General features: G+C 40.1%; 1 protein-coding gene across 11 annotated transcripts in view; it reads left to right on the top strand.

Annotated features, from left to right (window-relative positions):
- Positions 1–27,509, top strand: part of ABI1 (abl interactor 1) — an 85,205-nt gene extending 57,696 nt beyond the window's left edge. Inside the window, exons 4-12 of one of the 11 annotated variants that reach the window (XM_074866471.1) lie at positions 7,933–7,947; positions 8,675–8,775; positions 12,212–12,352; positions 14,489–14,589; positions 15,761–15,841; positions 17,480–17,656; positions 20,488–20,574; positions 24,768–24,953; positions 26,621–27,509. In XM_074866471.1, coding sequence (XP_074722572.1) covers positions 7,933–7,947; positions 8,675–8,775; positions 12,212–12,352; positions 14,489–14,589; positions 15,761–15,841; positions 17,480–17,656; positions 20,488–20,574; positions 24,768–24,953; positions 26,621–26,796 — 1,065 coding nt within the window. In that variant the 3' untranslated portion in view covers positions 26,797–27,509. The remainder of the gene's footprint in view (positions 1–7,932; positions 7,948–8,674; positions 8,776–12,211; positions 12,353–14,488; positions 14,590–15,760; positions 15,842–17,479; positions 17,657–20,487; positions 20,575–24,767; positions 24,954–26,620) is intronic. The other 10 variants (XM_074866481.1, XM_074866529.1, XM_074866502.1 and 7 more) reach the window with 10 other exon arrangements.
- Positions 27,510–27,818: the final 309 nt, after the last annotated feature.

Below are 27,818 nucleotides of genomic sequence, written 5' to 3'. Positions count from 1 at the left end.
GCAATTATTGATTTGACTAACTTACAGGTCCTTGAATGTCTTCTGCTGTGGTAACTGTCAATAAAATACAGTACAACACATACATGGACATTTAAGTATTAAATAAAAACAATGCAACACTTTGAAATCTGTAGATGGCAATTTACTGTTGTTAATGGGCCTCTGTTGTGTTCTAGTGCAGGATTTGATAAAGAAACAGAAAGGAGAAGTACAAGGAAGAGAAGTCAAAGATACAGGCTGGATTATAGCTTGTTTCTACTTGCATTTCATGAAATACCGATCCAAGGAAAAATTTTAATTGAAATATGCAGTATATTTTAAGGGGTGATGCTAAATTGTTTTATATAAAAAATGTAAATAAAAATACTGTCTCATAGAATTAAAAAAAAAAGAAAAAAAGGAGGATGGGTAATCCTCAGAGTAAATAATGTCTTCCCCTGTACATCTTACATCTGAGCAAATTGCAGAAACACCTCCTATGCATAGTCAGAGCTTATTTTCTTTGTGTGTGTGTCTCATGCTTCTCATGGCTGTGTAGAGGGGCTGCAAAAGCAGATGCCTATGCTTGGGCCATGGAGAAGGGCTCTACATGCCTCCCTCTCACATGCATGCAGTGATTTTTGTGGGGACAGGTGATGAGGGTGGGGGATGGCAATGATGGTAAGCAACTGCTCTCTATAGCAAGTTTCCTCCCTGATGGGAGACACACATCCTTGGGAGGCAGTGCTGTTTCCTCCTCCAGCAGCTTCTTGGTAGAAAAGCTTTTGTAGAGCATCCTAGGATCGCAGAGGTGCTTTCTCCTTCAGCCTGAAAGCTCCATGGAAACCCCAAGCTGCCCCAGCTGCTCCACTCCCTGCGCCTTCCCTTTGCAGGAGCAGATACAGATGAAGTTTCCAAAAGGAGTAAAGTAGCGCTTTTTTTTTAATATATATGCCTATGAAGCCAAGGTTAGCATCAGTCAAAATCAGGACAGCTTTTGAAGTTGGTTTGCTAGTGAGAAGGCTTTCCCTTGCAACACAAATATTATGTGTAGATGGTTCCAGGAAACACACAGGCAAGCATTTTTGCTGGTCTGTTAAGTAGTTGCTCAGCTGTCACCCTCTGAGGATAGGGGAACGTAGCTGAAGTCATTCTTGGTAAAGAAGAGTAACTGTCATGATGTGAGAGCCTACCTTCCTGTGTAGACCTTGGTTTAAAATTATTAGTCAGAGACTACTTTAAGATTTCCTTCCTTTTCTTCCCTTTCTTTTGTGAAAGAAAAAAAAAAAAGTAGCGTGCCAGCAAATAAATAGGTCAAATACAATTACTCATACAGAAAATCCTCACTTTAAGAGGGAAGAGAAGGAGGAGGAAGCTTGGAAGCTGCCTTAAAAGCCCTGAAGTTGGCCTTTGAATTTATTATAATCTTTTTTTTTTTTTTGATAGGAGGCAGGTGGAATTGCAGCAATTTGTAAAATGGCAGCTAAACAGGAAATTGAAGTGACACCTTCTGGTAAAGACAGATAAAGTCTTGAATACATGCTACATTTAAATGCCTAATAGCTGTAATTGGATCAAGTTTGTTTTATGGAACTAATAGTTCCTCAAAACCAAACTTGAATTTTATACGAAGATTGAGCACTTTTCAGCTTTGTTTTAAGAAAAAAATCAGGATTTTGTCACTGTAAAACACCTGCATTTCAGTGCATTAAAACTATGAGAAGCTTTCTAGTCGAGGAGGTCAGACAAGAGTTAAGTGTTCAGAAGTCTTTCTGAAGCAAATAGAAGGTGGAAGGACTCCCTTAAAGTAGGGTTTGGGCCAAAACTTACCAAATGCCAAGCTTAGAGACGGTGTGATGGTTTAGCCCCTGCCAGGGTCTGAGACCACACGGCTGCTGCCCCTCCCCCACAAAGGGAGTGAAATACAAAGCCCCGAGACTGAGATAAGGAGAGGTTTAATACAGCAGTGCAACAGCAACACAACAAACAACAACAATAACAGTAATAGTGATAACAATGAACAGAGCAAAATATATACCGATACAGCAGTGAGAGAACCGGCTGCGCCAACCACGCGATCACCGATTCTTCCCGCGCTTGCGCCAGGATGTGAAGTCAGCATGATATATGAATCACCCGGCTAGAGCTTCCCCCCCACTGCTGGGGAATCTTAACCCTATCCTGGCTAAACCAGGACAGACGAGAGTCTTGCTGTCACCCTTATGCCTCTCAGTGTGCCCTACTCACCTGCAGTACTCATGCTTACGTCTGTGTTGGTACAAAACAAAAATGCAGATGAGATGTTGATGTGAGGGTGGAGGGCTACTTAATCGTGCCTGCTTCCCCTTTAGGATAGGACGTTTTATGTGTTAACCACTTGAGTACTAACTTTTAAATAATTCACTGTAACAAAGCAGTGAGGCAGGGATTCTGAACCTGAGCCTCTGCAGCCTTTGTCCCTGTATTACCCACTATCAGACACTCATGCTTCAAAGGATGTCATGTTGCCAATTTCATTAATGTCACATCATGCTTCTGGGGTCATGGCCAAACAGTAAATACTGCTGTAGGGTAAAGAACACTTCTCTTGGGGGAAAAAGTAACTCTTCCTGTTACCAACACTACTCTGTTGTGAGTGTTGACACTGGGCACTTACTACTGAAAATTCAGACCTGTGGTAGTGTCATCTGATACAATGTAAGTTTCAAGCATTTCTACTTGCAAAGAAAACTCAAAACTATAAGGTCTCTTTATTTTCTAATTTTGAAAAGAATTTTTTTTATGTTAACCTTATTTTATTGTAGCTAGATCCAAAGTTACCAACTCAAAGAATTCAAAAAGCTTGAAGTATTTAAAGGCAGGAATCTATCTTTTTCTGAAGAAGACTACTGAGTGCTGAGGGAACAATATTAAGTTTGTCTATCATCCACAAGCAGGTTTTTGTATGTTAATAGCAGTTTAATATGTAAAAACATTTTAAGGTCAAATGTGACTTGAAATTTTTTGCCTGCTCAGTTTGGAAACTTAAAAAGAAAGAAAGGAGAGACAAGCAATACTGACAGGTTACTAGTTACTGTTGACAGAAAAGAGTGTAATTACTAGGTTGCAGATAATACTGGGAGAAGTTATAGTTTAAAGGTAAAATTTCACCGAAGAGAGACTTACCTAATCATGTTCAATTTTGAAAGAACTACTGATTTGGAACCTAAATTTTCTCAAAATAATCTGCCTTACAATAGACTATAAGGAAATAATGAACAAAAAAAAGGTTTCTGACCCATTCTGATAAGGAAATTGAGACACAGGAATGATTTCTTTAAAACTGTACAGAACTAGTGGCAGAATTGCGTTACCCTGAGTAACACACATACACCCACGTACAGTCTGCCTTCTGAAAAACATCTCTGATTACACATTCTCCCTAAGTTCATATCTTGATTTCTGTAAGGAAATCATGTTCTAGACTTGGTGTTTTACTGTATCCTTTCCTTAGGCATCCCATACCTTCATGTACAAGTAGCCTTCCAGCTGCTTTTCTTGCTCTGACTGTGTCATCTTGTGGTACTCCAGAACTGCTCCACTGATGAGACAGGAGGCAATCTTGTGCAAAAATCTATGAGGATGCCTAGGGGGCAATTGAATTGCCTTGCTGCAGATACATAATAGCACTTCAAAAGGTCTTATGGCCAGCTGCCTTTCTGTAGGGATGTCTCAGATAATTCTCCCTCAACTAATAAAGGAAATAACTTTTTAAGTAAAAGGGGAGGCTGACTAAAGAGTCATCAAGAGCAGTCATGTCTTTTTTTTTTATCACAGTTGATGACTGTGATTACTGTTCAAAGGTAACAGATCTAAGGGTGGTTATTGCTTTTACATACTCAAGTTCTGAGTTTGCCAGACACTTACTATTAATGCAGATTAGACTGGTGCAGTTTTTAAACCTTTGTTTCCATTGATCAGCATTTATATTGGATGGTCTTTAATGATGGCTTTCAGTGATCCTAGGTATGGCAGGATATAGAGTGAAATTGGCTCTTTAAATTCAGGAGTTGGAGAAATAGTGAGCGACATACAGCAGGGGAAGTACAACAGACCTTCACAGAGAGGTAAAGTTTCTGGAGTCTGAAATTTGAGAGTTCGTACCTGGAATGTGCAGGAGAAACTTGCTGGATGTCAGTGTGATAAAGATTTTGCTTCTGTGTGCAAGTGGCCTTTTGTATTTCTGTGCTTATAGATACATTTGCTCACATAAATGAGTTGTGTGCAATATCCCTAGCCCTAGTTTTCCAAACAGAGTTTAGAACTTGAATAATAGCTTTCTGGTTCTGAATCATGACTAATGTTGCCCCATGACTTGTTACTTGGCATGGAAACTATTAAAAACAATTAGATGGCTGCCTCTGGAGGCCAGCCAGCAGAGTCCCTCAAATATCTGGACATCCTTTGGCTACCAGTAGATACTTCTGATTGCCTCACACCCTATGCTTTCATGCTGTTCTTGGTCTTGTCCTTTTGGCCTCAGTTACAGAAACCTGCAGTACTGCCTTTGTACTGTTTAGACTACCAGAACTGAATGTGCTGGAATTGCCAAAGTAGTTGCCTTAAGCAAGTAAATGTCGTACTTGGTACTTACAGTCAATGCTTGACTGTCCAAAAACATTGTTTGTCCTGTCCAAACTCACGGCTAAAATTCTCAGTCCAGGTGCTCTGAATTCCTGGCATCAGTTACAGAAGCAGCCTCACTTTTGGCTTTGATTAAATAAATGCCTTGCATGGCTATTGCAAACACCTGTTTTGCCCGTTGCCTTAATTGTGTTACTCCTTCCCAGCCCACCGCTGGCTCTCAGCCCTTGGCCAGCCTACTCTCCCACACTGTCAACCCCCTGTGGATGTGCAACTGCCCTAGCTGTGATCTTTTGGAAATGCATCAAGGTTGACTCCTGTTTCTTGAACCCGAGACTGTGCTTTCTTTCTCTTAATTTTGTGACAACCTTTAAAACTTTATTCAGGACTGCCACATGCTTGGCAGCTTTTCCCTGGAAAGGCAAAATTGTTCTGCTTGCTTCTTTAAAACATTTCTCTGCTATGATGCTTGCAAGAAACCCCAACCAATACTGCTGCTTACCATGCTATCTTGTTTCTGGGAACATCCTGATCTGTCTAGTTCTCTGCCTCAGCATCACAAGCATCCCCAGCAAGCCTACACACTGTGTTTTTGTTCTGATGTGTATGTCATCCAGGATGCTGGTATCTGGCTGAAAACTGTCTCCTTTGCGTACAGTAATACAACTAGCAGGAGGAGAAAGGAGTTCTCAGTGCTGCTCTTCATTTGACTAAGCTTTTTTCCTTTGCACCTCCTATCTCTTATTTTATAGATCCCTCTTGGAACAGTCTCATCCTTCTTCAAGCTGTGAACCTTATGCATGCTGCTGCTTCTCTTCCTCATACCCTGCATTTCCTTCCTTCCTGACTCTGACCTTCTTGGTACTGATCAGGCAGTTGGTGATAGTCATGTTCTGCCAACTGGCTGGCTGGCCTAGAGGCATTTGTAGAGATATGCCTGAACCTACATTAAACATGTATCTGCTTTTTTACTTTTGGTTTTCTGCTGTCTTTTTTCCTGTTTTTCTTAAAATCATGATGAGTCTAGGCCTAAACTGTTCCTAGTTCCAAGAAATTTTTTTAATTGCTTAGAAAGCATTGCATTTGGTTTTCAGACCAAGAAATGCAGCAAGGTTGACCTCATAAGCTCAGCCAATATAGACGAGAAAAAGTCTCCTCCTAATTAATTAGCTAATTAACCATGATTAAATAGCCATATGGTTCATCTCTTTGATTTGTTTGCTTTCCTCCCTTATTTCTGACTTTTAGATCAGGAGTTCCTCTCCCATAAGAATCCCCTTTCCCTTTGTGTTCCTTCTGTGTTTTCCTGACAGTATAACTCTTTTTTATTGATGGCAACAGAGAGGACATGTACAGAGGTTTTTACTTCTAGAAAGCAGTATGACAACAGTTACTAATTCTTCTGCACGATAAAGAAGTGTGTGTTTCTGTCTGCATATTAACTGGTAGCAAAAGAGATGAAGCTCACCTGATGTAGTGGTAGAGATAGGAAAAAAGGTCAAGAGCTGTCGGACTTCAGATATATGTTTAGTATGTTAAACGCTACTTAGCAATAGAAAGGTTTGAAATAAGATGAAGGTTCCTGAATCACTGCTAGATGTTGATATTCATACTGTTGCTGCAGCGGAGGCAGAATGTAATGGTGATTAAGGAGGAGGTGGAAAGACTCACCATAAATGCTTAGTGACACTGCATAAGGGAAGAGAGGAAGTTTTTTTGGTTTATATTTTTAAGGCAGGCAAACTTAGTAGTAGAGGCTGGGTAAGAAACCATGCCACCCTTCCTTTTAAGCCTTTAAAAGGTTTCTATCTGTGGCTGCTGGGGAGGGACTGGACGAAGAGTTTCACTTTTTAGTCTCTCTTAACAAATTCCTTTTATTATACCATTGCCCTTAGCAGCTGGGGAAGTAAGGGGAAGGGTCACATATTGCTGTGAGAGGGGAAAGCAAATTTCATTGCTAAAAGTGTGTTTTAAAAATATAATACTTGGGAGACTACTCTGGCATCCTGGAAACTGAGCCTTCATGTTTACCCATGAAATAAGTATGCGGGGACAGAAGTGGTTTAAATGCCTTAATTCTGCCACTGCTGATGAACCCCTGCCCAGACTGGGAGTGAATGGGATGACCTTCAAATTTATTTACCGCAGCTAAACCTTTTCATTTGAATTTTGGAGCACGGTTTGTGTTTGTATTCTTGTAATAAGAATAACTTGAGGGTAGTGGCTTTCAACCTCTCTTGATTTGTAAACCCCAGCTGTTTTTCAGTGGTTTTGCAGACCCTGTCAGAAATCTCACATATGCATATTGCTGTGTAGCATGTTTTAATCATTTTTTCTGAGTTCATGGATGCCTTTAAATTGCTCTGTGTTTCTTGGAGGAGGAGGAGAAGATGCAAACTGCAGTTTGAAAAGCTGTGCATTAGGAGGCTTGTTCTGGAAGTGACAGTTTATGTCCAAACAACCTCAAAAAAAGCATGAGGATTATATTATGTTTTGGGGTTTTGTTTGCTTGTTTTTTTTCAATTGGTGATCTCTTCCGCATTCCAAAACATGAGTCCTCCCCCAAATAAATTAGAGAACTCAACTTGAATTAGTCTAAAATTTTACATTGTTTTCCTTGTGAGGCCAAGTTTTCATTAATTTTTTTTTTTCTTCTGCAGTCACAAAGGCTGTAAAAAATGATACAGTGGAGTCATATAATGACTTGATTCTAAGAGCTAAAATTTCAGAATAACAATTATTAGAGCACTGCCAACACAGTTTTGAGCAGCCAGTGCTGTGCTGGCTTGAATCAGATTTCAATCAATAAACCAGAGGTGAAAGGCGCTGCTGCTCATCCTGTTTGAGAACTCCCTTTTCTTTATTTACCATTCAATGCAGCAGCTAGGTTTTCTTCAAAATACATGAAGGTTAAGTGTCAAAACAACAGGAAAGTCTATTCTGGCCATATAGCTGAAACTGTGGTTTTGTGAACGAATTCTTAAGAGCACATTGCCATTGAAATAGCATTGATTTGGGTTTGGACTTGAATGGTCAGCAAAGGGCTTTTCAACCCTTTGCTACCCATGAGGAGCCTGGCAAACAAATCTGGCAAAGCTTAACTAAATCTAATTTTGACACAAGTGTTTTTCCTGTGGTCACTTAGACACAGAACTTTCAATGACTAAGTGAGCCAGTAAAATCTCTGTTAGTGTACTGGGATGTAGCTAATTATTAGTAGACACATGATTTTTAAAAAATGTGATTATCTGTAGTTTAACCTGTCCTATCAGTTGTGATGGATCTGCCATTAATTTCTACCTTTTTCCCCCCTTTTTTGCCAACGTTAAGTGGCTAAAAGCCAAGGTAAGAAGTGTTATTTCTCCTTTGACCCACAGTGCCTCATGTGACTGATAGTAGAGGCTGCAGAGCCATTAAAAACTGAAAACTAGTGCTCTCTTATGCTCTCCTCTGCTTTCCATAGGATAGATTAAACATGCTATACTTGATTTTTTTTTTATTTACAGCATTTAGAGTGTGTCAATATATCTGTGATACATTGACATCTGCATTTATACATAGATACATTAATTTCTCTAACACATGTAGTGCTTTGCTCTGAATTCAGTAGATGCCTTGATTCCCTTCACTTACATTTTTTGCAGGAGACTTCCCAGACAACCTGAATGACTCTGCTAGTCAAATAGCAGGGACAAATTGAGAAATTCTCGGCCTGCGCTGACTGTATTGTCAGTGTTAAAGTTTGATTTAAATTATTAACACCTGAACAGAGATGAACACAAATGTGCCTTCCCTTAAAAGAAAAGAGAATATAAGAGATCTGTGTGTGAACCTGTCAATTGCCTACCTTTCTGATAACTGTTGTAAATTAATAGCAAAAATAATGTTAAGCTTGTATTTAGACTCTTTGTATTTATTGGTGTCTGTCTTGCATGTAGCTGAAAACTTGCTGTTTGACAGCTGTCTGGGAATTCTCACTTCATATTCTTACACTTTTTAAAAAAAAAAAAAAAGCTGTCAATAATAGAGCTGCTCTGTTATAAAAATAAAATCATGTTTTCCCTTATTTCAGCATGGAAATAACCAGCCTGCAAGAACTGGCACCTTGTCAAGAACAAATCCGCCTACACAAAAACCACCAAGTCCTCCCATGTCAGGCCGGGGAACTCTGGGGTAAGAATGAAGACTGCTTGGTCCTGCCTGCATAATAGAAAGCTTTAATTGTGCTGGTGTTGGTGTTTCTTAAATGCATGGATAGAGGCAATTCTGATTGCGTTTAGCAAAAAACCACAATTACCTTTCCTCTATAAACCCTCTCAGCTTCATTGACTCTTATTTACATGATGACCTTCTGAAAGAATGTTTTTTCAATAATGGGGGAAAGATTTATTATAGAGATGGGTAAATGAGGCGGCTGTTGTTATTCCTGATTTTCTGGGATAAATCCTTAGTGACACAAAAGAATATCAATAAGGTTTTGACTTCAGTGGGGGAAAGACAATTGTCAAAGTTTTTGTCTACTCATTTCTCAATATTGTAAGAGGTATGAAATGACTGTTGGTGCCATATTTGCTGCATTATCTAAGCAAAATTTGTCGCATTGTGAACACAATGGCAACGTTGATTCTTGTAGGCTTGTGCATTTTTATTTTTATGCTTAAGTGAGGAAGGTTTTGCTATTACTGAGTCCCACTGTGAATAGAGTTCCCTGCTGTAGCGTCTATTTTGCTGTGGGGAGTGAAATCTGCTTATCTTGGTGTGCCAGCAAGTAGTTGTTGCTAGAGACGAAAACATTAATACTTGAGAAGCTCAGAGCACACGCCATATGGTTTTGTCTGTCCAACTGTGCAACGTCTTCCAAAAGGCATCCTAAACAAGACCTTCTACCTATTTGTCACCCTTAGTTTTTGCTTTATGCTGTGAGGAACTGAGGCACTGTAAAGCTGGCTGGCATGGTTGTGTTGGCTTTGGGTGTGTTGTCAGGGAGAGGTGGGGAGCTGGAAAAATGAGGCATAATGGGATGGAACAGGACAGGGATAAGAAGTGATGGTCAAGGAAAATTAGAAGCGGCAACTCCTTTTGTAGAAGCCTTAGTGATTTTTAATCCCGATATGATGCTTTGCTGCTTCACCATCGCAGTGTTTGTTGTGTATTCTGCAGAGAAGTTACCCTAGAGGTTTCCTCAGCATGTTTTGTGAAAATTCCCTTTGCTCAAGGGCATGCAATCAGTATTCCAATTGTCTCTCTTATCCCAGCTGAGAGAGCTGTTTATCAGCCCTGAGAAGCTGGGTAGTGCTTTCATGTCCTCTTGGACGTTTGCTAGTGAAACAGCAGCGTTGATGTACTGGTGAGCTGCCTCTCTCTAATGCTCCCCTCGGAACAAGCCAGAGCTGTTTGCTTGCCTTCGCTGATTCCCGATAAGGATTAATCAGCTGAATGTCATTTCCAAATGAGCTTGACAGAGGCAGCAGTTGGCTGAGGGGGAGGAATAATGTGGATTCGTAACAGAGATTTCTATCTGCCCTTCTTGTTCAGGAAGTACAGCTCTTGTCTTGAGCATCCGTGTTCTGCCAAAGCATGAAATATCATAGGCATGACTGTTTCCCGAATATATGCAGAAAAAATTGCTAGAAACCTCAAGGATACTACTCTTTTCCCTTTGATCCAGAAAACAGAGATAAGCGTGTAAAATCAGAACGAGCTTGGTGCGTAACACCAGCCTTTAAGTATGTGCTGCCTATTGTGCGGCTTGTCCCTCCAAGGCAAGACTATCTAAAGGAATATGGTGGGGAGGGACTCCTGCACAGAAATCACGTGGGCTGAAAAGGGAAAGGGACTACAGGAAGCAGGGGTTTCTTCATCGGACTGTGGGAAACCTTGGATGCTCAGGTTGGAAGTACGACAGGAGAATGAGTGAATTGCTGGAGCTGGATGGAGGGAATAGTTGCAGTCGCGCCTTGAGGGTCCTGGAACAGAGCAAGGCCTTGGACTTCCTGTAGCCCTCCCTGGTGGCAACGGGCATCAGCACTGCACCCAAGCATTGGGGGACGTGAGGTGGGGTGTGCTGGGCAGCATCAGGAGTTTTCCTCCTCTGTGTGAGGCTGGCAGAAAAGCGAAGGGAAGGATTGGCCTTGAGTGATGGAAAGAAATTGGTTTTTACTTCTCTGGTGCTTAGGAGTTTGAGTTCTTCAATGAAGCTGAGAAGAAAAAGGAGAAACTGAAGCATGGCTGAGGATGTAGTGGGGGTTTGCTTTTCACAATATTTTTATCTTGTACAGGCAAAATAAATAGTATTACAGAGCTGAGTAGTAGTTCCTATTGTCAGTGCATTCCAAGGTAGAATACTTGAAAACATTAGTTTTCAAAGTTATTTTTGTTGGAAGAACATTGAAAATCTTCCCTGCTTATCATTCTATTTGGTGGTATTTAGAGCTCTCTCTTACAACTGGAATACAAAGTTTCTTTATTTTTCCCACAACTGATCTCTTTGGCAGATCTATAGGTGGTGGCAGTCTGCATATTAAAATCATCTGGAGGTCTTTATATAGATAAACTAATTTAGACACCACAGTGCACACAAACAATTATGTTATTTCCACTTTTCTCTTTGAGAGGTTTTAATTATAAAATGTTATACTTAAAATTTAAATTTAAATTGTTGCATTCCATATTGTAAAAAGGAAGTCAGTAAAGTTCTTAAAATACCAGGAAGCTGTATCACTTATCAACTCACTTATAACCAGTAATTGAACAAATTATTAAATACCCATAGTTTAGTGTTTTTGTTTAGCTGGTGCATTGCCAAATTCCTCCTCTTGCAAGGGATCTCTTAGTTACTGGTGAGAACTGAAGAGCTCTGCAAGTCAGTACAACAGATGCACTGTTCTTAAGGCGGTAATGGGTCTGGTAAATAGATCTTGAAAGATCTGTTGTATTTCTGACTTGATGCAGTCTGCTAGATGACCTTGGAAGTCCCTGGGCTTCACTTTCTTGGGCTGCAAAATGGAAACAATGAAGCTCATCTGAGAGGCACTTTAAGATCTGCTTAAGTGATATGAGATTGCTTGATTACTGTGTGAAACAATGCTACTAGGAAGATCACTGGTGATTGCAAATGTAACTTGTTCTGTGAAGCTTTCAGCCTTATTCCTGTCTTAATGAGTTGAATATCTTTAGCCAAGAATACTTTGAGAAAGCTTTTGGAGGGGAGGGGAAGGGGGGAAAGAGGAAATTGTTACAGTGGGAGTGTTTGTCAGGTGCAGTGTACTGAAAGGTAACCCCAGAATATTATGTGAATGTAACTGTTCTATGTTAGGTAGTTCAAAGAATATATTTTGGGTGGTAAATTTAGTTTAAGCTTTTTTAGACAGTTTATGTGCTGTAGGCCAACTTGTATGGATCTATCTACATAAGAGCACTTCAGAGAGTTCAGTGTGACCTGTCTACCCTGTCCAATGGAATTTGTTCAACATACTGTAATGTGGGTCACTGTACAGTGGTGTCTCATGAAAACTTAAGAAAACAAATGGCTTCACTACTTCATTCATTTATTCTTTTGATCTTCTGATCCTTTATCTTTCTGTCTTCAAATCTTTTTTTCCTTGACCAGTCGAAATACTCCTTACAAAACCCTGGAGCCAGTCAAACCACCAACAGTCCCCAATGATTACATGACCAGTCCTGCCAGACTGGGCAGTCAGCACAGTCCAGGAAGGACGGCTTCCTTGAACCAGAGACCAAGAACACACAGGTAGAGCATTTTCTCACTGTTAACTCTTTCCTGCCTGGCATGCTGATGCTTACTAATGTCACAGACACAGAAAAGCTTTGAAGCTTTGTGCCTGTTGGCTTTTTGTTGAAAGGCAAAAGGTGAGTTATTCTACCACCCTGCATTAACAGAACTTCACTGTATTGTTGACTCCTCTAACACATAAAAGTGTCTTCATACTCTATAATAGCTTCATTGTGTCTATCAACTTACTTCCATAACCACAGGCCTTGTTTTATATAATCAATTTCTTTTTGTTCTATGGTATTTATTTCCCAAGAATAAGCAAAACTTCAAAATTCATGCAGTTGCAAGGTAGTGATGGGTCCTAATGGGTTTAAAGCTGCGTTATTAACCTTAGCCTAAAATACACTTAGGCTTTTTTTTTGTTTTGTTTTCAAGACAACTAATTGCAAAGGGAAATTTCTGTTGATTAGAAACACTGTGATGAAGATGGTCTTGAAAGCTGATTGCTTTCTTTTGGCTAAAACTTAATGCTTGTAATCAGTGCTAGCATGATAGAAGTAGAAAATAAAACTTATTCACAGAGCAGGTATTGGCGTCAGCCAGTTGTTTCCACATGCTTAAGGGTTTTGATCAGAGTAGTGTGTGGTTTGAGTGAGAAGGGTGTTCTGAGTGCTTTTAGTGTAATTTTTTTCTTGAATTGCAAGGCTAGAGCTTTCTCTGAGCCTCTTGAGTTCAGTTTTTTCAGTTGGATTTTTATCATGGGCTTCAAACTACAGGGTAAAAACAGAAGAAAGAATTCAATGAGAAGTAAGAGGTTAGCTTATTTTTTAGAGATATTTCTTAATTTATTTTTGTTTAAACTCCCAGTAGGCAGTTACACATGGTAGGTCACTAACGGGGGTTGAGAGAGTATTTTGGACCCAGTTGATCATGAAATACTGTCAGAATTAAATAACGTCTAAATCTGGCTGCAACAAACATCTTGTTAATCTGTTTAGCTGGCTACTGTGAATGGTCCCTACTCTTGTCTCACAAGATCTTCTTTTATGTAGACCGCAGTTAGAAATTCAGCCGCAACCATGGTGACAAGATCAAGGTTTTCATCAGACAGGTTTCCATTTCAAATCGCTGATTTTCTTTTTTGCAACAGTGCTATTTTCTTAAGATATATTTGAATGATTTGCTCTTGACTCTTGACAGCACTGATTTGTAGCTACCCAGGAATGGTAAATAAACTATAACATCACCGAGTACTCTTTAATTAACATGGATGGGTTAAAGTGGTGTGTTGGCTTCAAAACATCTTGACTACTTAGTTCCCTTTGTTAGCCATTTAATCCATGTAAATTCAAGCCTTGGCCTAAGGAGTGCTCTTGGATAAGAGTAAGAACAGATTCCGCCTGAATCTTGATTCTTTTTCAGCTCCCTCAATGAAAAGAAGCGTTATGGCCTCCAAAGGCATATGTAGAAATGTTACTCAGCTCACTAAATTATGTTCTGCAAAAAGTCTGTATTGTTGGCCTCTAATTTGTATTTCACGTAACAGTACTTAGGCAAATCGTGACCTGGCTGTACTATGTACTATTTCAGACTATCTCTTGTACACAGAAAGTGTGTGCGGGGCGGGGCGGGGGGGGGGGGGAAACTGTTAGGTGTACAGAAAATTATCCACACCATACCCCACTCCACACCAGCTGGTTCATCATGGCTGTTCTCAGTTAAAAAGTTCTCAGTCTAAACTTCTGTTCTGAGTAGAGGAAATGTTCCTTCAGCTGACAGCATAAATATTTTAAAATAATTACAGTTTAGGTATGAACTCTTCCAGCCTCAGCTTATTACTTTCAGTTATTACAAGGCCCATGTACTATTCCTACAGTTGTTACTCCGTTGCCTAGAACTGCTATGGTTGCTTACATTTTTATTTTTTTAAAGCATTTGATTAGACATTTTATGCATAGTGGTGTTAGCTAATTCCATTTATTAGGAGTGTAATGCATCCAGACTTGATTAGCTGTGTGCAATTGTAGGTAAAGACAGAGGCATTTTATAGAGGATTTTTCAACAGTCTATAATTGAGTTAGGCTAACAGAGCTCACACAAGAAGTGTGACTGTTGATAGGCTGTGCTAATGCTTGTATTTTTCTTTTATAGTGGTAGTAGTGGAGGAAGTGGCAGTCGAGAGAATAGTGGAAGCAGCAGTATTGGCATTCCCATTGCCGTGCCTACACCTTCACCGCCAACTATTGGACCAGGTATGTGGGACTTTTCCCATGTTAACTTAAGGCTGTAATTTCAGTCACTTGTGTTTGCAGAGGGATTTTGACTGAAGACGATGGGCTAGAAACTGTCCTGAAGCACAGTCCTAGTCAGGAAATCTTATGAGCACTGAGGGACATCTAAAGTTTTAATTCTTTACCAAAAGTACTTGCAGAACAATCACTCATAGAATAGTGATGGTTAAAACACCTTTGGTCCGTGTTTTTACAAGATAATCAAGGCAGGGAGGGGATAGGAGAGAGGTGTATCCTTTTAGAGCTTAAGTGTATTTTTAAATGCCTATCTACTATTTGGCATTTCTGGATGCCCTGAGAGGCATCAGCAACTATGTACATATTTGACGGGAAATGCCGTCTTCTGAAATAGCGTGCTAACTACCATCTGCCAATGATGGTATGTACCTGTTCTTTTTAAAAATTAAATAAATATCTTTATTTCAAATCACAGAAGACCATCTACAAAAACAGTGCTAGTAGTAGAATTCAGGCTTATCTACCAGTGTTGTTTATGCTGTGATTACAGTCTGAAATTGCTAAGCTATGATGGAGATCATTGAGAGAGGCAGGAGAACTGGTTTGTATAAGACAGCACAGCAATAAAAGAAAACCATACAGGATCTCTTGGCATCAGAAGTGTACTCCCTTGTCTTTAAGAATGATGAATGGTGAGAATGTGTAGGATCCTTCTTTATTAAAAGCCAGCAGGATTATTATCTTGGTTATAAACCAACTCAGTCACCTGTTTATTATCTGTGTATTTTGTAAGCACATAGAGCTAATTTGCACATGAAAACAGAGTTTTGGTGTAGTTTTGTTACTGCACCTTTTAAATTTCTGTTCCTCGGATGACAAACCTTCACTTTGTTATGTGTGTGTAGGTTTTCCTTTCCCAGGTGTTTCTGATCTTGCAGCAGCACAAATAGGCATGAAATCTTACTATCATCTGGCATCCCATAAAAATCAATGGGAAAAAAGAACTGCATGTACAGAACCCTGTGTAGGATCAGGGCCCGAGTTTGTATCAGTTGACCAAAGTTGAATTTCTGTATTTATTTGGGAAGCCTATCAAGTGCCCATGCTTTTTTAAAATTTATGTATTTATTTTAAAAATATATGGCCTAATTGGGAATATAAACTATTTTATTAGCACACATTTCTGTTCCTCCTCCTCCTGGAGCCCCGCCAGCACCACCACTGCCACCACCTCTCCCGATGGGCAGTCTGATAGGTGAGACTTGTGTCAATGCTGAAGTGATTGCAGTCATGCTGCATAATCAATAATCATCTCTTCCTAATGGACTTAGTGAGGGTGGGTTTTCTTCTGTAGTGGGGCCTACGTGATTTTAATATAAAAATCAGTTCTGGGATTCTTTTTTTGTTGTTTTTAAACAAATCTAATCTCCACTAATTTCCTGTGGTTAAAGCCTCTGAAGGTAAACACACGAGGTACGCTTAAAAGTCTGCCAGTTACTTGAAATCTCTGTTCCCAATAAAGCTAAGATCCAATTAGTCTGATCCATAAGAACTCAAAATCAGCTTGAATACTGGTATTCTGCTGTATCACTCCTGCAGCTGAAACTAAGCCACAACAGTTGCACTCTGGCTTAAAAATGGTAGCTGATGTGTAGGGTGATGTATGTATTCTATCCTGTGGGAGGAAGATGACTGAAAAGCAGAAGTGTCTGTCACAGTGGCTTGGGTTTGATTCTGTAATGCTGCAGGCGGATGACAAACTGGAAGACTCGAGGATGTGAACTAACTGTTCTTGAAAAATTGCTTCAGGCATTACTTATAGCTGTTAGGATGGGATCTAAAAGTTCTTCTCAAAGCAGGCAGGAAGAAGTACCCCACACTTTCCTATCACAGGCTGATGATAAAATTCATTGATTGTGTTACAAAACTAGCTTTGGAGGCTTTGACCCACAACCCTTTGCACTTTCCCTTACTGAAGTGTTAAGTGAAAGTGACTTTGGATAGCATTACAGGATTGCAAACTTCTTATCGCACACTGTTTGTGTATGTGTGTGTGAATTTTTGTATATATTTATATATCTTTATATAAAATATATACATATGTATATAAAAGCACAAAACATTGCAAAACAATTTTTATATTTAAAAATTGCACTGATCCATGTGACCCCAACATGTGACATTCATTAGTTTGCAAGGTGTGATTTGTTTCTCTATCTGTCAGAGGTTAATCCAAAAGAGAACTTAAATTGTTTATTAACCTTGAAGTTTGTGCAGCAAACATGTGGAAGGTAAAAATGAGTGATCATCCTGAAGAATGAGTGACATGTCGTTCTGTCAGCTGGCATCGGTGATTCTGATTTGTTAGTGCAAATTCCGTCAATATAAAAGCACAGCTAGCAAATATGAGTGATAAATGTGCCAAGTGTCTGAAGCTCGTGACATTTGTTTTACTGTTTTGTTAGAGTCTCTTTTTATATTAGATTGGAGCCAAGTTCTGGTTCACAGTGGAAAACATTTGCTTTGAGCAGAATGTGGATTTCTTTCTGTGTGCTTTTTAATAAAGGGTATTGCATGTAGAATGATTGAGATATGCTTAGGAGCTGGAAGCTGATTCAGTTTTCCAGTCCAATCCAGTCTTTCAAAGTAGTTCTCAGCATTTCTCAAATGCCCTTTATACGAGTGTTGGTTTATGGCCTGTGTGTTTTTTCTCGTTATTGATTATAACAGGGATGTTTGTTTTCTGTTAATCTCCTGTTACTGGCCTTAAATTATTGGAGACCTGTAATCAAGTATTTCCCATGTTCTGGGCTTTTTTCTACTTTCTGCATTCTATCCCAAGTAATGCTCTGCTTAAGTCTTTTCCTTGGTTCCTCTGGCTAATGCTTTTCAGCTGCTCCGGGTTCAGCTCCTGGTTCCCAGTATGGCACAATGACCAGGCAAATCTCGCGACACAACTCTACCACTTCTTCAGCATCTTCTGGTGGATACAGACGGAATCCTTCTGTGACTGCCCCATTTTCTGCTCAACCTCATGTTAATGGCGGGCCTCTTTATTCTCAAAATTCAAGTAAGCTTCTGAGCTCTGAAATCACAAACTGTTTTGAGCAAAATGATTGTAAAAGCATGCATGGCATTTTAATTCATTTATGAAGAGCATCAATCAGATTAGTACTTTCTTTCCTAAAACAGAAGAAAAAACAAACAAGAAAAACCATATTGAAGTAGTACAGTGATTGCACTACATGCAATTATTCTGTTTTCCCCTCTGACTTGTTTGCTGTTATTCATGACAAGAAATTATGATTACCTATCTAATTATAGGCACATTATACTTAGCATTTCAGGTGTGCTTCGAGAACATAAACTAAAACCAGATTTTTTTTGCAGGAGACCTAATATGGTTGTAGTGCAGTCCCTCCACTACTGGGCTAGTAGCAAGAGAGTACTGTCAGAGCACAGTGCTCATGTAACAAACTTTTCCCATTACGCAGTTCCTCCCTGTCTCTGTCTGTTTCCTAAGTTTCTCCTTTGTTCTTAGTTTTAAGCTTGACTGTTAAAGGAGAGCTCAGTCTCTCTCTTTTTAGCAGATGACTCCTCTGTGCTTCCACACTAGTAGTACTATAGATGGAGATGAATAAGAGAAGGGATGGGTGCCATGGGCAAGCGGGCAGGTTTTAGTCAGCAGCATCCTGCCTACCTACCCAATAGGGCAAAGGAGGTTCACTAAAAGAGCTGCAAAATTAGGATCTGCTTGAATGTTGGTAGAAAGCTGTTTCTATCAGGAAACCTGCTCCTTGCCGTTTCCGTAAATTTTGAGTAGATACACGTAGAGGAGTGCTAATCCTTTAATGGTTTCTGGTGGTGTTCTTCAGCATGCCAACTCTTCAAACTTCAGAGTGATATTTCTTTTAAAAATAAATGTTGATGTTTAGGCTGAAGATCACTTTGGACCAGTGTTTGCTGTTGTGTACTTAATCTTCAGAAAATAATGCACATAAAATGTTTGAGACACTGAGGTGAAGAGTTCTCAATGGTTTAGAAGTATTACATCTATCAGAAAGCATTTTTACATGCAGACACAGTGCCTATCTTTTTTTTTTTTTTTTTCCAATCCTGATTTTCCTCCCACTCTCTCTCACCCATACTGGCCCTTCATTTTCCTCCACACTCTTGTTCCCCCAGATTAATTCACCATAACAACAGAAGCTCCTTCCTGTTTGAGCAGTTGTGTTCTGTTGATTAAACAGGGCTTTACTTCTGGAAATAGTTCAGTTGTCTTAAATAATGTGCACACCACTGTTTCTGAACATTTACATTTGTCCAAAGCAATTTTTTGCTCAAATGCAGGTGCTGTTCCTTAATCTAGCCTCTCTGGTGTTATCAAAATACTGATTATCAGCATTTTTTAAACAGTATTTTGATGGGTTTGTTTTTCTACTTTAAACTGGTTTCTTCTGTTTCTGTAACTGGTGATTATTTTTTTTAATGCTACTGTCTTGACATTAAATCAAGGTCCCATGTTCTCTTAAGGTTTTACTTTTCATGCTAACAAATACTCTGTTTTTTCTTAGATGTTTACTTCAATTTTGTGAGAAACCTGTTTGTTCTCCCTCTTTTATTGATCATTTCTCCCATACAGTTTATTTGATTATTGGTTTTGTAATGAACTAAGTGCTTCATTTTTATTCATCAAACATTAATCTTAGTTATGGCTTTATTTAAAACTGTTGCTTACTTGGAAGTACAGAACCTCTTTCAAATTTGGTTCCAACTGGATTACCCTGCTGAATTCCCACCTTCACACGAATTTCTCTGCTTCAGTGCAAGAGAAATTCCACTGAGAAGGGGCATGATATAAACAAATGAGTTGGTTTTTGTTGGGTTTTTTCTTTTTCTTTTTTTCTTTCCCCCTGCTTCATGGGGAGGCATCCTGCCAGAGCTGACACTTTGAATGGCATGCCCTGTTGCCACCATGCCTCTTTCCTACCTGTAGAGGGAGGAGTTGAACATCTCAGCTGTCGGCCCAGCATCTGAGCACTGGTACCATGGGTCTCATATCTCATTACTCACCAAATAGGTACGTCAGAGAAGAGGAGCCTACAAGTGCTTCCTGGGGAGCTCTGTGCGCTAGTGTAGCCGGTTGTAGCTGTTGAAGCCTTTGCCAGCCTCTTAGGTTGCTGAGTGTTTTCTAACCACAGAAGACTTAATTTAAAATAAAGCTCCATTCTGCTCTAAACCCATCTGGTTTTCCTACCAACAAGCAACAAAGTCCCTTCTCCTATGTAAAACAAAAACACAGTAAGCCAACCCACTGCCCCCACCTCAGCAGAACAAAATTACAGAAGGTGTTCTCTGTGTGAATATTGAGTATTGATGTTGCCACATTTTTGCCACTTGGAAAGTAGTCGTCTTTGCTCTGTGTCAGTGCTGCTTTGCTGCACTTGTTGTAGCGTTCTTCTCTTTAGAGGAGTTGTCCAGAATCCTGCAAAACATCCCCTCTACTTCTGGTAGTGTACTTTTTAAAAGATAACTACTGAATTTGAGTCATGCTTATTTGGCAGCAAGACGAAAAGCTCCATTTTGTGTGCTCCCCAAGTGAAGTGGAGCAATTCCCTTCGCATGCACACCCTGTGAGCTTCCAGGCGCATGGCCTGGGCTCGGCTTTTTATTCAGCTAAACACAGCGTCATGCTTTTTGATCCTCGATTGGCCGACCACGAATTCAGCCTTGTTGGAAACACAAGCTTGAAGAAGGTTCTTCTGTGTGTGTGTTCTTGTTGTTCTTTACATACTTTGTTTTGTGGTCCTCGTTACTGACGGCTGCTTTTGTTTGTTTCCTTTTTTTTTTTTTTCCTTTGTCTGTTTGACTTTCCCGGTATGGTGTGTGTGTTGCTACCAGTTTCTATTGCTCCACCCCCTCCCCCTATGCCTCAGTTGACTCCACAGATACCTCTCACAGGCTTCGTGGCCAGGGTGCAGGAAAACAGTAAGTTTGGACAAGCTGAGCTGTTAAAGGGTAGAGCCTACTTTCTTCTAGCATGCATGGCTGGCAAGTCAGACTCTCTTTTGTTTCCTTTTCCAGAAGCTAATACCATCTTGCATTCTAGTGTCAATATGCTATTGGAGCTGAAGGGCACACTCTTCAATATTTTATAACGTGCATGATTATTACTGACCCATATAAGTTCTGAACTGCAAATTTATTATAGAAATACAGTGTGAAATATGTGGCATATGATTGGTGTGAATATAGAAATGTATCTTAATTACAAATATTAATTTCATGTTGAATCATCCTGCTTGAGGCTTTTTCACTAGGATAATTGATTAGTTTTTATTAGAAAGGCTTATGTAGACTGTCAGAATATGTACTGTGTAACCATTGATTCTAATACTGTAGTAATTTTCAGGAAGCTGTACAGTCAGTTGAAAATGTGCAGTCTTATGATCTAATGCCATTACAAAGGAGCTTGTAAGGTATTTCTCCTCTCGGCAGCCTTTCATTCTCCATTTGTGTTCTCCAGCCAGATTTTCCTACTGACCTTGCAGCATGTTAGGTTTGTGAGAGAAATGCTCCCTGGCTATGATCTGTGCTGCAAGGTATTTTATACTGGTAACTCTGCTTTTACCATTCTCTTGATTCATTTCAGGTGAGTGTTACTGTTCCAAATGCTAGTGCAGGTGTAAAGTTGTGTTCCTGATCTGGGGACATTTTTGCTGTAGGAATATGTTGCAGTTCTGTAAATAACAGAATGAATGCAATGTAGCTAGTTCATGAAGCAAGTATAAAATGTTTTTAAAGTGTTTGGGAGCCATAGCAAAGTTTGCCCGGATCCCAGGGGTTACTACTACATAGTAGCTAGGGAGCTCCAGCGTACATTAGGAGCCCCCAGATGTGACTAGTGCTGCTGTTCAGCTTCCCATTAGAGCTTTTAAGTGGTCATGGTCTGAGCCTTCCCTAGAGATAGGACACATCTCTCGAAAAGAAGGTATTTTGGTGTTGTGGTAGGTAAATAGTAAGAATGTTGTTGAAATAGAATAGTATGCCACAAAATTGTGTTAACAAGCCTTTCCAAGATTCAAAGTGTAGAGGTAAACCTACTGAAGATGAAGGTTACAGAATGTCTTCACTTGCAGATAAACTTGAGAAAATTGACACCTGCTTCTGAATTGTTCCGAGTATTGTCCTCCTGGAGATAACACAGCCCTTGGGAGAGCGGAGGTGAAAGGGACAGACTTATTCATGTGTGCAACAACAAAATGCAAGCTGACTTGTGAATGAGATTGCAGCAAAAAATAGCTGAAGCTTGAAATCTGGTCTTAGGAATTGTTCTTTTTATTTTCTTTCTTTTAACAGTCCCTCGGGTTTGAAAGTTATGTAACGAGTATGGCTTTGAGCTGCTGCTGCCTCATTTCAGAGGCAGGGGTGCGTGTGGCAGTCTGTGCATACGCTCAGCAAAACTGGCTGTAGAGGCTGTTGTTGAGTTTTGGCAATGTGTGCTAGACTTTCATCTGCCTCATTTTCTGCAAGAAGTCTACGGGGGAGTGGAGTTAGGGAGACTTGTGGGTAGGCTTGTCCTGTCCTTATCATAAAGATCTGTGGGTTTGGAAAGCAACATCCTCTGCTCTGTGGACTTCTTTCAGAGGACAAGGACAGAGGGCTTAGAAACTATGCAACGCCTATTCTTTTTTCCTGCGCCCTGTGCCCAAACTGTGGGTATCTCCTTCAGAGAGGTTTTCCAGTGTGTCCGGTGCCCAGGGACAACTGATTGAATGTAAATTGCTGTACTGTCACACCCCATCCTTTCAAAAGGAGTCTGCTGGCCCCCATTTAAAGAACAGGGATGTGAATACATACAAGACAAGATGTCTCAATTTGGAGATGTATAAATACTGGTCCTTTTACCCTTTCTCATTTAGTATGATTTTTCTGTATGGTTTTTTTTTTTCCTCCCCTAGGAAAAGTCATGCTATTCTAGAGTCTGCCTGTTTTAAGTTCAGAATCAAGAAAAGTCTAGGTTAAAATTCAAGAGGCGGGGGGATACTTCCATGGAGTGGCACTTGTCTAATTTTCTGTTCCATTCTCTCCCCTTGTTTAAATGTGAAGTTGAATTGTTTTAAATGTTTCCCATAAAGCATGCAGTTTCTGCACTGCATCTCAGTTAGGGTATGTGTTGGCACTTTCACACTTGCATTTCCTGCCTTCTTTTCTTCTTTTCAAATAAGCAACTTAATTGTTGAATAAATACAACTTTTTGCATTTCTTAAGGTAAGGATTTCTCAAGATCTCAAAGGATTGTTGTTTCAATACTGTTGGTTTTTTTTCCTGGCTGCAGACAGAAATTAAGGGGAGAAATACATTTTGTGAAAGACATGCCGAAACTACTGCACAAAACCAATCCGTTCATAAACAGTGTTGTCGTGTCTGGTGGATTAATGAAGCCTGCCTGCGAGTGCAATTCAGTAACACTGAAGATATAGCGTTCACTCAGCCAAAGACTTTGTTAGTCTGTCTCCAGGTGACATAAATGGGCTTCTGTATGGGAGAGGAATCACTAATAATACAGTGGCAGCCAGTCTTACTGATGGAGAGTGCTGTGGCATGTTCAGCTTAGCTGGTCAAGTTGAAGAGGAGCTGGGCTTGCAGGTGAAGAGTAGCATGAGCTCTTCAATGGATAGAGAGCAGGCTGGGTGCCAGGGCTTGAGGCAGCCTCTGCCCCAGCAGCTCCTGCTGGCTTCTGCCCCTTCACAGCCAGAGATTTGGCTTCCCCTATACCAGCACAGTCGGTCTGACCCAGCTAGGACATGGGAGTGATGCTCAAGCCCCTTGTCAGGGGCATGTGGCTGAAGAGCAAAGGTTAGTCACTGCTGGGGTAGTGGCCAGGTGAAAGTTAAGAGCATTAAAGCAAACAGAAACCCTATTTCTAATCTCCAGTGCCACTGTAACTAGCAGTAGCTAAAGCTTCACTCAGTGTTGTTCTTTCCTTGCCCTGTAGCTTGGCTTTCTTTTCAAAATTAATGTAGTGTCCTGGAGCACATGCCCAGCCTGATGGCTCCTTTCAGTCAAATCCTTTCTAGAGCAGTTTTCAGCCTGTGTTTTCAATGTGCAGGCTCCCAAATCTCCTGTAATTAAATCTGTATTGCTGTATAACAAAGTTGAGTTTAGTGAGAGCAGCTTCCTTTCAATGACTTCTGGCTTCATAGTTCTTACACCTTGGTCCGTGTGTAGTGGACCACAGTTCCCAGTGAATGGGATGAGTGACTTGATGTCTTGCATCTGAGCGTGCGTGCTCTCTCTCTCCTTTGCTGCCAGCTGCTGTGAACGTTACTGAAAACTAATTTGATGAACTGATTTTAAGAGTGATTTGTACCATAATGCCTTTCTCTTCTTTCCCTTTCCCAAAGCAACTTGCAATTGTGCTGATTGGAGAATCTCAGGGCAGGGATTTGACATTTTGGATTATACACTTAATTCCTTGAGCACTTTTTCCCCCCAAGAGCAGCAGCTGCCTGTTGTAGTTTTGCATTTATTAATTGAATCCTGGATGTGTGCACTCACACAAGCTAGTCTGCAAGATAAGGATCTGTATGAAGCTTTTCTTCTGCAGAACGATTAATTGGCCTTTTCTTACCTGGTTAAACCTTAAACACTATTCTCTTCCCTTTTTTTATGATCCACACCAGATCTTTCTGTCCCCTTAATGCTAGCTCTAAGAGAGGGAATCCAAGGAAGCAGTGTTCAGAAATAAAGTGATTGTTATAGACAAAGGATTTGTTAAAAAAATAATCAAGCTGCTGGTCCAGTCCAGAGGCCTGTTACTGCCTGGCTCAGAGGGTGCCACTCGGAGTCCTCCCATAGCTAACCGCTGCAGCTAGCCCCTCAGCGCATGGACGTCGGAGCAGGAAGCTTTCCTCTCTGCTGGTGTTCAGCTTATGCCCTGCAGCATGTGCTTTGACTCTAGTAGCATTTATACATAGATTTGACCACTAATAATACATGTAGTTGTATGTTGTAGCTGTTAATACAAAGCCTTTGTTTCTAATCAGTGCATGGTATTATAGTGCATGCTATGTGTCTTGTCCCCCCACCCCTTTTATTTACAGTGTACAGCCTCAGGTTTGTTTGCATCTCCACACTGTTTTGATTTAAGAAAAAAAATAATCTCCAAACGTTTCTAGTTGCTGATAGCCCGACTCCTCCCCCACCACCGCCTCCCGATGAGATGCCAATGTTTGATGACTCTCCTCCTCCTCCACCCCCACCCCCTGTGGATTATGAGGATGAGGAGGCTGCTGTTGTGCAGTACAGCGATCCCTATGCAGATGGAGATCCTGCTTGGGCACCTAAAAACTATATAGAGAAAGGTAAGAGAAGCGTTGCAACTCTGTGTTGCTGCAGTATCAGAGGATTAATGGTATCTAAAGGGAATGAAGGACTTAGCTTGGGTCTGATGAAAGCTGTCATTGTCCCTGCTAAGTCATAACTTAAACCATTCTTTTCTTAGTTTGACTGTGGCTACACTTAATGTGATAAAAGATAATCCTTCTTTGGCAGGATTATAAAATACCTTCAAGCATTCTAGAATGGATTAAAAAAAAAATCCTTCGTTATGAGAAGCAGATGTAAATCGGATGGCTTTCATCTTTGCTGAGCTGCCGGACTGTCTGTCACTACCTCAGGATTGCTGGGCAATCATCTAGCAATAGTGTCACAAAAAGGCCAGAAAGTCCGAGCTCTATTTATCCCATCAAACTAGATAGCTAGAGTGGATCATTAGACTTTCAACTATAAAATGTAGTGAGGCTTCCTTGGGGTGACCCTAGATCAGCAGACTATCAGCTGTGCTTAGGTATGAACTCGTATAGTAAATGTCTCTTCCCAAGAAGAATTGAAGTGCTGATTTCCTGCCTGGAGAGTTGTCCATGTTCTGACAATGACCGTTTTGTCACCAGTGTGTGTGAAATTGGGTGGGGTGCCTGTGATACCTGTCTTGGCAGAACTGCTGTGTTCCATCGTCATGCCTAGCTGGACCGTGTGCAGGACGTACCCATGGGATGAAAATAACAGATACACTGCCTCGTTATTTGCTAGGCATTAAGACATCAGATTTCTGAGAATATGTTTATGTAAAATAGTATGTTCTCGGAACTCATAATACGGATCAATTGCATAAATCCACGTTAACTCTTTTGAAGGGTAAGGCTGTGATGTCCAGAGTTTGTGTATTCATAGCGGTAGTTTTTAATTCCAGTATTATTGGTGGTGACATTTACTTTCCTTAGGGAGATCTCTGCTTTGTTAACTGCACACAGTGAGCTGGAGGTTGGTAAGAGTAATGCATTCACCAAGCAGGTACTAAAAAATAGCTGATGTTGCTGTAAATTCACTTCTGCTTTTTTCTACAGCGACTTTTATACTTGCACTCATTGTAGATCCTTGAAAAGTAATGCCAAAACTTAGTGGATAGAAGCTCTGTAGCGAAGACCATCCATTTCTGTATGGTGGCTTTAAGCAGCTATGTTTACAAGACCATACACTGCAGTATATACTATAGCTACAGCTGCAGGGGCCATAGTGTACAATTCATTTTCTGTTGGCTCATTTCCACAGAATGATTCATATTTTTTTCATGCTTTCTCTAATCAAGAAATCCCTACACAGGGATCCATCTATATGCTTTTGAGGTAACCTGCCCAGAAATGACTGCCACACTCCTGGAGCCAGTTATTTCATAGTTCAGCTTTTAAGTGTCCATATGCTGCACTTTCCTGTCGCAGTCAACTGTACCTCTCTGTCAGTAGTTTAACTGAGCGTTCAGTGTAGTCACCACCCACTTCTTACTGGTAGCTAATGTTGCAAGAAAAGTGAAATTTCATGTTCTGGACTTAATGTTAAATAGGGAAAGCATGTGAATTCATTATGGAAAATCCCAGGATAGCAAACTAGCCTTTTAAAAAATAATTGTACTTCAAAAAATGTTCATACTGCTGCTATTAATAAAATGCTAAACGTGTCCCTGTTCAATCCACAGTTGTTGCTATATATGACTATACAAAGGACAAAGACGATGAGCTGTCGTTTATGGAGGGTGCAATCATTTATGTGATAAAGAAGAATGATGACGGCTGGTATGAAGGAGTTTGCAATCGAGTAACTGGCTTGTTTCCTGGGAATTATGTTGAATCAATCATGCACTATGCCGATTAAAATCCTTTGCTTTTCAAAGTTGGGTCTTGTATTCAGTCATACCATGATTATTTACAAGGGGTAACTAAAAGCTAACAGACTTGTCTTAATATACTTTCAAAAAAACCGTGCCCATTTCTTCAGGCCATACTGTTTTAATGGTATGATTGAATGTCCATCTCTCTAAGTCTCTGGAGACAGAATGTCTTACCTGATGGCAATTTGTAAAACAAGCAACTGTCTATAACTGGTTATACTTATTTACTTATGCATTGTTAATTTTATGACCAGCCTAAATATTCTGGGGAAGTAGGGTATAATATTTAATGAACCATGATCAGATTGTGCCATTACATTTTTCAGTACAGCATGGTAACTAACACTACGTTAGACTAACATATTAAAATCTGGATGAGAAGTTTAATGTTAGTGCTGGTCATATTACTTTTTGTTTAGACTCTTTGCTCATTCTTGAACTCTATTTGTTTAAAGCATGCATACAAACTTATGTATTGAAATATACTTTTTTAAAAATCCAAGATGCTTCCAATTGTTGTAATCTTTACCTGGAGTATTCTCACTAAAGTCTATTACAATGAGTTGTTTGGGTCTAAGGTGTCCATGTGAATCAAAAAATGGGTGGTCTTATGTATGTGTAATTTGTACCCAAGTTTTTTTAATGAGTAAATTTACATTATGACTTTTTCCATTCATAAATATATAAGTGAACCAAAGGTCTTGTCCATTACTTTGTTGGTTGGCTTGGCAAAGAAGTTTGGAATGCTAACGTAGCAAAATCACGGCTGTGTTATCCCAGGCAATGTACTAAAAAGCAAATGTTTGTAATGTGACTTTATCACTGACAGAGGGCAAATAAATTAGATATGAAACCGGAATTACACAGTTATACATACTCTTAAAGGTTCTTTTCTTCCAAAATTAGTTTTAGCAAGGATTCCTGCTTGAATCTAGTTATCTAGATGCAGTTTGGACACTATCTGTACCTGACACCTCTCAGTGGAAACTGTGTCTGGCTTGGTGCC

Source organism: Strix uralensis, chromosome 1, assembly GCF_047716275.1.
Source record: "Strix uralensis isolate ZFMK-TIS-50842 chromosome 1, bStrUra1, whole genome shotgun sequence".
NCBI classification, from domain to species: Eukaryota; Metazoa; Chordata; class Aves; order Strigiformes; family Strigidae; genus Strix; species Strix uralensis.
The sequence above is the reverse complement of the archived record's forward strand: the minus strand, read 5'-3'. Positions and strand labels throughout refer to the sequence as shown.